General features: G+C 46.9%; 1 protein-coding gene across 3 annotated transcripts in view; it reads right to left on the bottom strand.

The window, feature by feature from the left end:
- Positions 1-1110: 1110 nt before the first annotated feature.
- ACVR1B (activin A receptor type 1B) overlaps positions 1111-13078 on the bottom strand; it is a 32619-nt gene continuing 20651 nt past the window's right edge. For all 3 annotated transcript variants that reach the window (XM_036915133.2, XM_036915134.2, XM_057486625.1), the window contains 5 exons: positions 11109-11276; positions 9932-10088; positions 8604-8728; positions 5738-5868; positions 1111-4239 (listed from right to left, as the gene is read on the bottom strand). In XM_036915133.2, the coding sequence (XP_036771028.1) occupies positions 4114-4239; positions 5738-5868; positions 8604-8728; positions 9932-10088; positions 11109-11276 (707 nt within the window). In that variant the 3' untranslated portion in view covers positions 1111-4113. The remainder of the gene's footprint in view (positions 4240-5737; positions 5869-8603; positions 8729-9931; positions 10089-11108; positions 11277-13078) is intronic.

Here is a 13078-nt window from a genome sequence, read left to right as displayed (position 1 = left end):
GGCAAGAACATGGAACCGTGGAGACGGGATGGTGGGAGGCCAATGGGCAGCAGTCTGTGGCCAGACATCCTGGACCCAAGGTCATCTCCATCCCTGTGAACTACACGGGCAAATTATCTGACTCCCTTAATGCTCATTTCCTAATCCACAAAGACATGATAATAATGCCTACCTCATACTTTGTTTTGGAGATTGAAGCAGTTAACATACATAAAGCAAATTTTGACACACATTGCTTAGCACACTGTGAGTTTTCAGTATTTGCTAATATTAACTGAAGAAACTCTAAGCTTTGCCAGTTTCATGATAAAATGACAGCTGTCTTCAAGCACTGTAGGAACCTTATATGGAAGAGGGGATAACTGCTCTGAACCACCTATGGGAAGAAGTCACGGGGAGGGTGCCCAGTTCCACATAAGGACAAGCTTTCTCCTGAGCGGACGGCCTGCAGGTGGAAGTTGTGAGTCTGAGTGTTCCAGCACCAGGCCCACAACCACTTGGCAGGGATGCTGTGGAGGGGAGTGCCTGAGGAGTGGTGGACCAGACGCCCTCTAGGGTCCCATCTACCCTTAAGAACCTTGACTGCACAACTTGCTATCTTGGGTTCCCTGGACCTAGAGATAGAAAGACATCCACAGCCATTTTCACAGTGAAAATATCCCAGTGACCACTGAAAACTCCCATCTCAAAGTCACCTAAGTGTCCCCAAATTCAATTTTGTGCCCCACTTCACGAGGGGGAGAACAAAACCTGAGGAGTGCTCTCAGGCTGCCTGGGGGACCAGGTGGTGTGTGACTGGCCAGGGTCAGACCCTCCTTTATCATGAAGAGGAAAATGCTGAAAGACAAATACAGGCAAAGCCCAAGAGAAGGTGTTCGGTTTATCTTCCGCTCCCGCTCATATGCCAGGCACTCCGTTTGAAATGGGAGAGTCTCAGGAAGACCCACCGCGTTCAGGTCTGCTGCTCTTCCGCCCCACTCTGCTGCGGTGTTAGCATTGCCCCCCAGCGAGTGAGAGGAGAAACACTAGCACTGCCCTGTCCCTAACAACTCCCCGGGCAAAACCTGGGCAGTCAGTCTGCAGATGTAAAACAGATGGCAACAGAAAAGCTCTGTGAATAAAACTTTAATAATGTACAGCAGAAATTGGACAGGCTCATTCTTATATTAAAACAAAAGATCTCCTATATTACAACTTATTTACACTTGCATACTGAAGAGGTAAAGTGTCTAAGTGGCTATTTTACAGTCCTTTCTAATAAAATGTACAAAAACAAACAGAAGTACCGAGAATGCCGTTCGGGGGCCTTAACGGCGACAGTAAGAACGGGCTTGAACTTGGTCTGTGAATCCAGAATCCAGAGGTGCAGGTAGCCCTATGGATCAGGTTTAGCCTCAGGGGGCCCAAAACCACAGCTTTAGGCTTTAATTTCTCCCCAGTTCTCTAACTCCTGATTCTTGGTGTTAAGAGTGGCAGGGGAGGGGCTGGGAACTTCCCAAAAAACTGCTCAGTCTTCCCCAGAGGTGGAGGAACTGGACTGTGTAAGGACAGAAGGGCCACCTGGGGAATGGGCTAGTAGCTTGGGGGTCCCCGCTTCGAGGAGTGTTGACAGATCCCGGAGGCTGGTTGTGACTGGGGCAGAGGAGTGTGGGTTCCATCACCATCTATAACCTGCCAGGTTCTGCTGCAGGGCAGACAGGTGGGAGGCCAGCAGGGGTGGGGAAAAAAGGTCCCCCTAATGATACAACTGGTATTCAAGGGAAATCAGTCAGTAGCCATTAAATTGGCCCAAAGGATTAGGAGAAGATCTCCTTTAATGCAAGAAAAGAAGCATACATCAGGAAAATAAATAGGCAGGCCAGAGGTGTTGGGGAGAACGATGTAAGCAGGGAGAGGGCTCTCCCCTCTTCTCTGTGAGCTTTGGGAGAGAACTGCTGGGCTGGAGACAGGGATGCTCACAGGCTGCGAACATAATATGCCCCCTCTGAGGGAAGGAAGGAGACTCAGAATGAATGTAGTGATTGGGGTCTCGTTGCCTACCACCAGTCTCTCAGGTGGCGGGGGCGCACACTTTCTCCTCAGTGGTCTTCTGTAAGAGCAATCATTTCAGGCTCAACTATGAAAACTACTGGTCTCAAAACAGGCACCCACTAACCTGAACCAGCTTCTTCATTGCTCCAAGAGTAGAACCCAAGCCTGTCTTGTTCACAGACATATTTCCAGGGCCTGGCACCCAACAAACATTTGTTAACTAAACGCCTGGAGGAGGGGCAACTAGCTGAACAATGCACAAAGCCCAGGGCCTTGGCACAAAAACCACTCAGGGAACTGGAGGGTGGGGGGCATAATGCAAGAGCAACTAACCTCCAGGGCAAGGAGGAGCTCTAGCTGCTGGGCGGGAGCAGGCTTGGGGGTTGGGGGAAAAGGACATACTTTCCAGTGTGATGGCTGTGCATTTGAAGGGAGCATCTTTTTTTTTTGTAGGGATTTCTTTAAAAACAAGGAGATTGAGAGGTAATCATCACAGAGATGGTTTTCCTTTTATAAAAACTTAATAATATTAAAAAAAGTTAAAATCCAGACCCTTCCAATAAAATAAAATAAAAAATAGAAACAAAATCCCAAACCACTTCAGTTAAAAGTTATGGCTTCAAAGTTATTATGTACCTAAGATACTCTGACCAAACCAGCACCCACCACCATGCTTCTAGATGTTGTCAAGTACTGTATTCTGGTTAAGTAACAGGTTTGGCTTGGGCTGTGCCCTTCGAAGGGCCCCTGAAGTGGGTACCAGCCTCACATCTTCCCTCCACCATGAGGAGATTATCCAGGAAAAGACCCATGCAGATGCCTCCCTCCCACCCCAGCCCCCCCCACTCCTTGCCCACCTTCCTTTTCCCTTCCCCACCCTAAACCCACCACCACCAAAAATATACACTGCTGTTTCCAGAATCTGGGATATGAAAGACATATGTGACATTCCAATCTGAGTCCCAGGATCTGGGCTTCAAATTCCTTGGCCCTTTCTTGGTGCTGCTGAGGACGATGCCCTTGGGCTGGCTCACTTCCCATGACTGCCGCTGACCACAGCACCCGAGACTTCGGCCAAGATTCTTCCCCTGCCCACCCCACCCCCTCCTCACATTTGGACCCCAAAGCCTTGCCTGCCATGGACAACTGGGCCAGCTTTGGCTCCACAGTCTGAAATGGAGGAGAGCTGTGTTGACACAGGGTAGGCAGAGCAGCCTGCTGGGAAGGGAGCACCACCGAGGTATGAGGGGGCTGGGGGTGGGGTGGGGAGAGACCTCCGGGAAGGGCACCTGGGAAACTAGACACTGCTCACTACAGAATAGAGGCACCAGCACGCAGAGACGGCATGACAACCACACCCCCGACCTGCACATGCACAGAAAGCTCAAGCAGGTATTGTGCACCTACAGACACAGACACACACACACACACACACACACACACACACACACACACACACACACACACACCATGTGTAAGGACGTGGCACAGACCAGGCACAACAGGGGACGCACCTCGGCACATGCACACACAGGCTGGACAGACAGGCGGCAGACCCTGTCTCCACCAGCACTCCCCCTGGATGTCCGTGCAAGAGTGGAGGGAGCTGGTGGCCCAGAGCTGCCTGTGAGGGGGCTGCACTTCTGGTTCCTCGGGGCCACCTCGGTGTGCTGGGGTTGGTCCCTGGAGGAAAACCCTCAGTGCTGTTTAGCACTGGCAACACGTGGTTTCTCCTGGGTCCTCCCAGGCCGCCTCTGTCACCACTCCTGGCTATCCGCCAGATGCACCGGGTTTTGTAGGCCTTCCCGCTGCACCCAGTTCAAGTTGTGGCATTGAGTTCTCCACGCCATTCGCTCTCAGAGTCTCCATGCCATTAGGAGGTAAATAGAAAAGGTGTCTGTGTCTCAAACCCAACATGGGAGTGAGCGAGTCTCCCGGGCTCTGACCCTCTTACGGGCCAGGACTCCTGGCCACAGAGGGCTGGGCAGAAATGAGAGGTAGGCCTCCACCGGATACTCAGCACAGCAGCTCTGGGAATGGTTCTCGAGGCCCAGGGCTGCATGTAGGGGGAGGGGAGCAAGGTTAGATCTTCACATCTTCCTGCACGCTGAGCTGTGAGAGGGTCTTCTTAATGCGCAGAGCGGTCAAGCGGGCCGCGCCGTTGGCATACCAACACTCTCGCATCATCTTTCCCATCACCCGTAAGGCCTGCAGAGACCCAGAGGCCATGAGTTGGACCCTGCCCCAGGGAAGCCTGTGGGATCCCTAGGCTCTTCCTCATTTCTCAGTGCACTTCTGACCCCAGGGCAATGCTCTGCAAGCTTCCCCGTCCCCTTTGTTCTCCCTTCCTTAGGGGACAGGTTGTGCAGGCAAAGGACAAAGCTGCAGCCTGGATGGGGAGACCTGCTCTGCAAGCAGTCAGCAGTCTCCATCATGAGTCATCTGCAAAGACACCTGAACAGCCTAGGATCTGAAAATCATTTCTGACAAGTTTGAGTATCCATTTTCATGGTTGTTTACTAATTTTTTTTTTTTAAGTAGCATATGAACCAGGCACAACAGGGACACATCTTGACATGGCTGTAATCCCACGGCTCATATGCAGAGATTGGGGCTGGTGAAGCAGCAGGAAAGTAGCCCCAGAAAAGCCATCTTGTCAGAGACAGAACGCTATACCGCCCTGCCAGGATGACACGGGTGACACCTACGGTCAGGCCACGAGGTGGATCTGGAAGGCCACCTGTGGACCACAGCTGGCTGTTGAGGGCTCCCAAGTTCCCTGATTGCTGCCCTAGGCCAGTATTTTTCAGAATTCCTTTCAGTAGTGGGGCTGAGAGTCCCAGCGCATAGGGACAGCATTAACTGGAGTGGGGTGGGGCAGCTACAGGCCAGCTCCTTCAGCCTTGTCCTTGTCCTCTGAAGTAAACCCTAATCCGGGTCCCAAGGTAACTTATGGAAAATGGTAGTGGGAAGGCATCACCTAAAACGTGGCTGAGGTAATTTTGTTCTTCAGTGCAGAGATGCCCTCTAGTGGCTATACTCCTTAAAAGCAGAGCCATGAGTGAAAAGGAGGCCCGAGTACATTTAGCTAGGCAAACTGGGTTTCCCCTGAAGACTCTAAGACCCCAGAATTCCATGTGCATTTAGAATCTGCATCACAAATTTGTCCTCATTTCAATTATTTCCACCACATGTTGTCTCTTTCCCCCTTCATCTGCCATCTCTCCCAAATTCCAATTATGAAACCCTCCTTCCTTCTGAGTTTTAGAAAGGCCATCTCCCTCAAAGACGTCTTCCCCTAAGTCCCATCCATCATTCTACCCCTGCTCTGGGCCTCGTATACGGATGCCTTTTTGTAATTCTTCCAGGAGCTCAGTGCACCCCAGTGGCTCCAGGGCCATTTTCTAGTCAGACAGGTCTGAGCGTTCCCACTCAGTTTCTGTCTCTTTCTCTGTTGACTGCCTCTCTTAACTTTGTCCTCGGGGCCAGGTCTTTCCTTCTACTAGGCTATCGATTCCAAAGGGGACCTTACAGTGCCCAGGATGAAGGACTGTGGCCCCTCAGGGCAACTGACACACTCAGAGGTATCCCTGGAAGTTGGCCCAGTTGCTGGGAAGCTCTTTTTCCTTTTTTTAAATTAGGAAACCCTTTTCTAAGGTAGGGAAATCAAGATGGAAAAGCTGCAGGAGGCAGGGGAGCTTCCTACCTCATAACTCTGCCACCAGTTGGGGATGTTGGGACGCAGCTTCTGGTCACACACGACCTTTCGCATTTCCTCAATGGAAGGGTCAGACGGCACTAAGTCATAATATGGCAGCTGATACTCTTCATGGACTCCTGGGAGAACGGAAGAAAACATCCACCTGAATTATCAATAGCAGAAGGAGATTACTCAAAAGGCAACAGCAGCACCCACACTGTGACTGGTAAGGACCACTTCCCGCCAGGAGGAACTAGGGCTCCTCGGAAAGGCTGGCCGATTCTAGGTTTGGGACAAAATACCAAGATTAGCCAGGACATTTTTTTCAGACCAAAAAGGGAACTATTAAAGACTACTGAGGTCACATCCACTTGAAAAGCTCCCAAGGAGTCAGAGATGAGAACATTTAAGCAACAACAGGACAAATAACTTCAATGGAAACAAATACTTTAAATCCACTAGTTCATAATGATACTAACAAACGAAAACTCCAAAAACCTTAGTCACCTCTGTAGGATGATAGGGAACAAACTCACTGTGGTGAAAAATGGTAAATAAATGGAAAGAATCAAATATTTTTCCTGCCTTTTCTAGTCAAACTATACATCTTGCTAACCAGATGGACAATTAGGGGAAGTTTCTCTTTAGAGAAGAAATCTAGCTAACACATGAAGATTGACATAATCAAAAAAATATTGGCATTTTTCAACCATGAAAATCAATGATCATCAATGGCTGTTAACATCACAAAAAGAGAGAACCGGCTCTATGTGCCTTGTAATAGAGGGAGTTTTGAAAAAAAAAAAAAAGTATATATATATATACACACACACATACGTATATGACTCTACTCATTAGATGTCACTATGATGGTAAATTCACAGGAACAGAACATGTGAACCCCATCAAGAGGTAACTGGCAAAATCCAGACAGGAAAATTTTACCAAATGACCTGCATTCTCCAATTAAAAAAAAAAACTGCAAGACAAAAAAAGTATGGAGGGGGAAACCTGTAGATTATTATTTTTTAAAAATTTTTACTGAGGTATTATTGGTATACACTCTTATGAATGTTTCACATGAAAAAACAACGTGGTTACTACATTTACCCGTATTATCAAGTCCCCCCCACACCCCAGGGCAGCCACTGTCCATACTTGTAGATTATTACAAGAGACCTAAGAGGTGTTTCAATATCAATCTACTGCAACGGACAGACATTATTTGAATGTGGATCTGAATAAACTGTTAAAAGAAAAGAGACAACTGGGAATCTCAACACCAGTGTTAAATGATTCTTAATAAGAATTAGTGTTCATTTTTTAAAGTGTAATAAATAGTATTATATTTTTGAAGTCCTTATCATTTACAGCTACAAACTAGGAAATTTTCTGTAATAAAAAGTTAATTTAAAAAATCCAATGTAACTTTCTCAAGTCTTTTCCCAGGAAAAAGTCTGCTGTCCTGAGCTGACAGGACAGGTTTATTAATAGAACCTGACTTGGTAATTATCTAAAGGATAGCTTAAGATCTGCCCTAAGTCTTCCAGAGTTTGAATCCTAGTTTATTAGTTGTAGGACCTTAGACAAATTACCTGTCTGTGACTCACTTTCTTCATCTGCAAAATGGTGACAATAATAGTACCCACTTCAGCATATAGCCGATAATACCACGTCATCTTTAGTGACAAATGGTAACTACACTTGTCATGGGGAATATGAGCATTTAGTAACGTATCTATCTGTCAAATCATCATGTTGTATATCCAAAACCAATGTATTATGGTATACCAACAATATTTCAATAAAAAATTAAAAAAAAATAGTACCCGCTTTGCAGATTTATAGTAAGCATTAAGTAAGTATTATATACAGTAAGTAGTGAATGTTATATACTTAGCCCCAACTTCTGGATGGTATGAGAAAGAAAAAAATTAACTTATTCACAGTTTAAAACCTATGTAACCAGAATTTTCTTAATCTGTTGCATGTGTATATTATGATCAAAATTTTAAACATATAATTCCATGAGTAATACCTGGATGCCTCCTCCATAATTTGAATCTTGCCAAACATACCAAGGTTGGAAAAAGGTGGTAAATACAGAAAAGGGTTCACCTGGAAGGCTCATCAGTTCTTTTTAACTAATTTAATTTAATTTGGTTCACTTCCACTGACATGGAATCTTTTACATCAGAGATAAATGGCTGAAGGCAGGGTTCTAGTAGTCCTGCACTTGATCACGTGGCAGGATACTTGGAAGCCAGCATAAAATACTGGCATACTAAACTGATGATAAAACATGTTTTCTGCTTAATCTGATACTACCTTTTACTTTGATTCTGACATGAATGAGCAGTTGGAAATATCAAAGATTTAAGAAAAATATTTCAGGAGAAAATACTCGTTTTGAAAAAATGCTATGTATTAGTAAGCTTTCTCCTCCAAATTGAAGAATTATCACTATTACTTTATCAACGAATCTCCATGTTCCCTAGGAATGTGGCTTGAGAGCTGGTGTTAGAATATACCACCTTCATGTAAAGGAGACCCCCACATCAGTCTTGTGCTATTCCTGCCAAGGGCTTCCCAACCTCTTACGGACCTCTAAGGACAATGTGTTAAAAAAAAAAAAAAAAAAAAGCCGAATGAGCCTCCAGGAAGGGTATTACCACAATGTAAAATACTCTTCAACAAGCATAAACACACCCTTAGTACAGCTGCTTCCAAGGTTCCCTCATCTTTGATGAGGGCCCTAAGTGGGATAGGCTCTGGCACTAGGCATCCAACAAGCTGTAGAAAGCAAGGAGGCAGTAAAGCCCTAGCACCCTTAGGTCACCCAGAGAAGGCAAAAAAAAAAAAAAAAAAGTACCTCCAGAATTGCACCTCCGGGCAATCTCCCAATATACAAGCCCCAGGGCGTAGATATCAGCACATTTGAAGGAGTCAAAGTGCTTCATGTTTATGCTTTCATCAAGTACTTCAGGGGCCATGTAGCTGCAACAGCAAAGGAGGCATGATCATGCATAGAAGATGACACTTTCTCCCTGTAAATCAAAGCCCTGACTAGGGCCCTCTGAATGTGGGAGAGTATCGTGGCAAGAAAGCCCCTTGGGGAGGAGTAAGTGATTAACTGCCAACTGCCTATGTTCTTTGAAGTATTCAAATCTAAATACTTCATCAGAGGTTTGGTGATACTGGACTACACTTGTTTGCACTTCTATTTTTTTAACCGTTAAGATGGCTTTAAGCATGTTTTGATTTCTTGGCAGAGGCATCTGTACTGTGTGTCACAGGGCAATAATAATACATAATAACTGATTGCTACTGAGGTCTTGGGTTTTGTAGAATGTAGCCATAGTGATGGGTTGAGCTTAAATTTCATTCTGAACTTCTATCTTACCTGATGGCAGGTACATGAAAATTAACTCTACACAGTCATCAATGTCTCCCTCAGTTAATTAGTACTACTTGAGCCAACTGCCCCTCCCTGCCCCACGACACACAGTAAGGCAAACCAGGGAATCACCTCAGGCCTCACACTTTGGGGCCTGGGTAGCTGCAATCATTCAAGTCAAAAGGAAGGAAAAAAGCAGCAGCACAAGTCAGTGAAATTCACTGAGATTCAGCAGATAAATAGACCTCCTCTTCCATCCTATTTAAAGACAGTTCCATTCCAACTCATGAAGTTAATCTGCAACCACAATTCCTGCCTTCTTACTTTACTTCTGTATGAAGTGGGAAGCGGGCCCATAATCCTCAAGGGTGCCCCCTATTTCCACCCTAGATTACCTCTGCTCTCTAAAGCCCAAGTAATACATGCATCCTGCCTCCTCAGGGGTCTCTGCACAAGCCGCCCCTTCACACTGGAACATTTTGCTTCTTCCTCCAGCCAAGCCTGGTGCCTATCCCCTTTCCAAATCTTGCTCCAGACTGTCTTTCTCCACTGACTCCCCCTGTTCAACACCACCCCCACCCATGTGTGTATAGTTCTGTGGGGCGGAGCTCTCAGCACTTGTATCTGTTAGATGCAACCTGTGTAGCTTTCCAGTATGGGAAGTGGATGTTCAATTCAATTTTCAGCTGAGAGCAAGGACCACACTTCCTTTTTCTCTACCTCTTTCTCCAGTGCAGACGGGAAAGGGAAATGGGCAGCTCAGTGCAGTGAAGGACAAGGGCAGAAGCTCAGGGCCTTCCTACCGTTTGGTCCCCACCCTCTGATTTGGGGCAATGTCAATGGTGTCAGTGACGGCATCATGACGGACAGCCAGGCCCAGGTCTGCAATGGCACACATGCCATTTTTCTTCACTAGGATGTTCTTTGACTTTAAGTCTCGATGAGCAATTCCAGGTTTCCCTGGCAGAGAAAAAGTAGGAGTCTTTAAAAGCAGGCTCGGCAACCAGACTGTGGGGGTTCAAGTCTGGCTTTGCCTCCCACCAACCCATAATCCTGGAAAAGTAACTTAACCCGTCTGTACCTCTGTCTTCTTATCCATAAAATAAGATTAATACCAGCACCTACTTCATGGGAATGTTGTGAGGATTAGATGCATTAATGTAGGTAAGGGAAGAGCTTAGAAAGGCATCTGTGTTCACTAATATGACTATGACTACCACTACTACCTACCTTCCTGAACTATATGCTCCAGTGTAGACTTGATGAGGAATTCAAAGAAAGGCCACTGCATTGGCTAGGCTCTCAGAATCAAATGGACAAAGGTAGGGGCTGGACTGCTGCTCTCACCCCACAGGCTAGGAACAGGATCCAACTTCAATGGCCACTTTTCTGCCATGGCCAGCAAAGGATTTTGCCCTGGTCAGCCAGGCCTTGGGGAGCACACCTGCCACCCAAGAGGACCCAGGACCTCCCAGAGAGCTGACATCACAGTGACGAGCAGTCACTCTTTTTCCTGGAGGAAACCTTCCTTGATTAGCAAAGTCCAGGGTCTAGTCTGTCCAGCAGTCTTTAAGCAAGCTGACCCCAACAACTACTGTGGGAAATTACCGAACTGATGCCTCCACCGCAATAATCTTCTCAGTTCCGTTTTTTTTACGTGTGTACTGTGGGCTGCTGACATCACTACCCAATTAACATCAGCTCACCACCCAACAACTACGTCCGGCTACCAAGTGACAAATAATTGACATTTACTTTGTGGAGCCCCTACTGGAGTTCTAAAGACAGAGATGAAAACAAACCTGCTGGACAGATCTCTTATTTTCACTCAATAAAGCTCAAACCTCTCTCCTTTAGATGAGACTACAGTTGCTGAGGTCCCACTCCCACTTTCTCAGTAAAAGTTCTGGGAACTAAACAGGATGGTACAGGCTTTTAAGGTGTACCCAACCTCACTGCCCCTCATCCGGGCCCACTCACCTTGGGTACCCACGATCTCCATGTGCAGGTGTGCTAGCCCACTAGCAGCAGACAAGGCCAGCTTAATCATCCCCTCGATTGTCACCGTGTACCGGTTAAGATAATCAAACAGGGAGCCGTGCTCATGGTAGTCTGAGACAAGCCACAGCTGCGTCCAGGTGCCATTATCTGCAGGGAAGCAAAAGAGGGGTTCTGGACCAGGCATGGCTACCAGTAACAAGGGTAAGGTAGGAAAGGGAGAATATGTGCAGCACACACTCGTTAGACTCTGACTTCCCGCTTCTCAGTGCCACACCTCCGGAGGCCCTTGCCTATGTGATCTTCATCTACAGCTGTCCGCTAGCCCTCAGCTCCAGGAAGGACAGGAACTGTGTTCTTTCTCAGACCTGCTTCCTTATTTCTCGTAGGTGGCTGCAGGATTCTGAAGAGTGCTCCATTACTGCAGCAAATTTGAAATGTGAGGCATCCAGAAGAGGGAGCACGTGCTTTGGGAATGTAACAGGTATCATTTTTGTCTGCCACCACTGCTCTTATCTTGACAAGGTCCACTCCTCTGGTCCTTGGTGACCACCCTGGCTGCATCCCCCGTCGCCCAGGAGGAAGGTGTCACAGGTCATCCTCTGTGCAAGATCCACTGAGCACTGCCCAACCCAAGCACCTGTCCTTCTGTAACATTTCGTTTTGGCCCACTGCTTTTCCCAGGCTATGAGCTCTCTGGGAGAGTAGGAAAGGGCTCCTTTATGCACTATTGTATTCCAGGCCAAAAAATGCTCTTCAGTGCATGAAGAACACACTTCCTAGTATTCCAGAGAGGTCACCTTATCCTGAGAAGAGCACAGAAGGTGGATAGCATGCACTATTACACACGGGGGTGGGGGGCAGTGTGCAGTGGGAATGGGCAAGGAAAAACCGAAAAACCAAAAGCTGGTAATCTAAGTAGGTTACACTGCTGTCAACAGGGAGACTGGGAACTGGGCTGAGAGCTCCCAATTCCAGGCTGCCGCTGGCTCCAGGACTACACTGCCTGCACCATGTTGTAAAGGCAAGCATGAAGGAGGCTGGCTTTTCTCCTCCGCTGGCCCTAATGTGAGTTTTGACAGCCAGATCCCTACTCACACAAGCTGCCAGAATCAATAAAAGGGGTGGCTCCTGGAAAAGCATCCATCTTGGCTTCTCTGATTATGAATATTATCACCCAACACCCCCCTTACACTCCAACCAGCCCCAATGTCTTGAGGACCCTGGGAATAACTTAAAAGGGAAGACATCTCTTAATCCTTTATATTATATGTAAGATTTAAATTTTACCAAAAGGTGATGCTATTTTAAAAGGTAAAAGCTTACTCAGGAGTGAAAAATTCTTCTTCCCTGGTGTTTGAGTCTAAGACTCTTCAGCAAGGTCTGTGTCAGGGGAGGGGAGCTGAAGCTACTACAAGCCCCACACAATGCGAGGAATCAGAAGTCTGCTGTTGTTTTAGGAAGGAAAATAAATACTTAGCGTCTTCCACAGGCTTTGTGGAAACTAACTTTTAAAAACTGTTTTGCCGCACTAGTAGACTGTGTCTCCACTGCCAGGGGGCTCTTCTAAAATGTAAACCCTATCAATGGCCTGACTTCAGGTGCACTACTGCCCAGGTGTGTGCTGTCCCCTCTTCCTGGGAGCTCTGAGGGCAGGGACTGTGTCTTGTTCTCATGTGTGATGGTACAAGCAGCTGGCAGAGATTCTGGCCCATATTAGTCAATAAATGTTACTGAATTAATTAATGAAACTTCTGTCACTGCTCCTGACCTCAGAATGAAATACAATCCTCTCCACAAGGCCCCTCATAATCTGGTCTCCGTCCTGCTATAACACAGCCACCCCAAGTTACCTGCAGGCCCCCAAACACACCTCGCCATTACACGTGTGTCTGGAGTGCTCTTCCCACCTGTTTTTCTTCATGACCAACTCCTGCCACCTTCGCCTCAAG

The sequence above is a fragment of the Manis pentadactyla genome, chromosome 10, assembly GCF_030020395.1.
Source record: "Manis pentadactyla isolate mManPen7 chromosome 10, mManPen7.hap1, whole genome shotgun sequence".
Classification (NCBI taxonomy): Eukaryota; Metazoa; Chordata; class Mammalia; order Pholidota; family Manidae; genus Manis; species Manis pentadactyla.
This window is presented reverse-complemented; position numbering and strand designations above follow the sequence as displayed.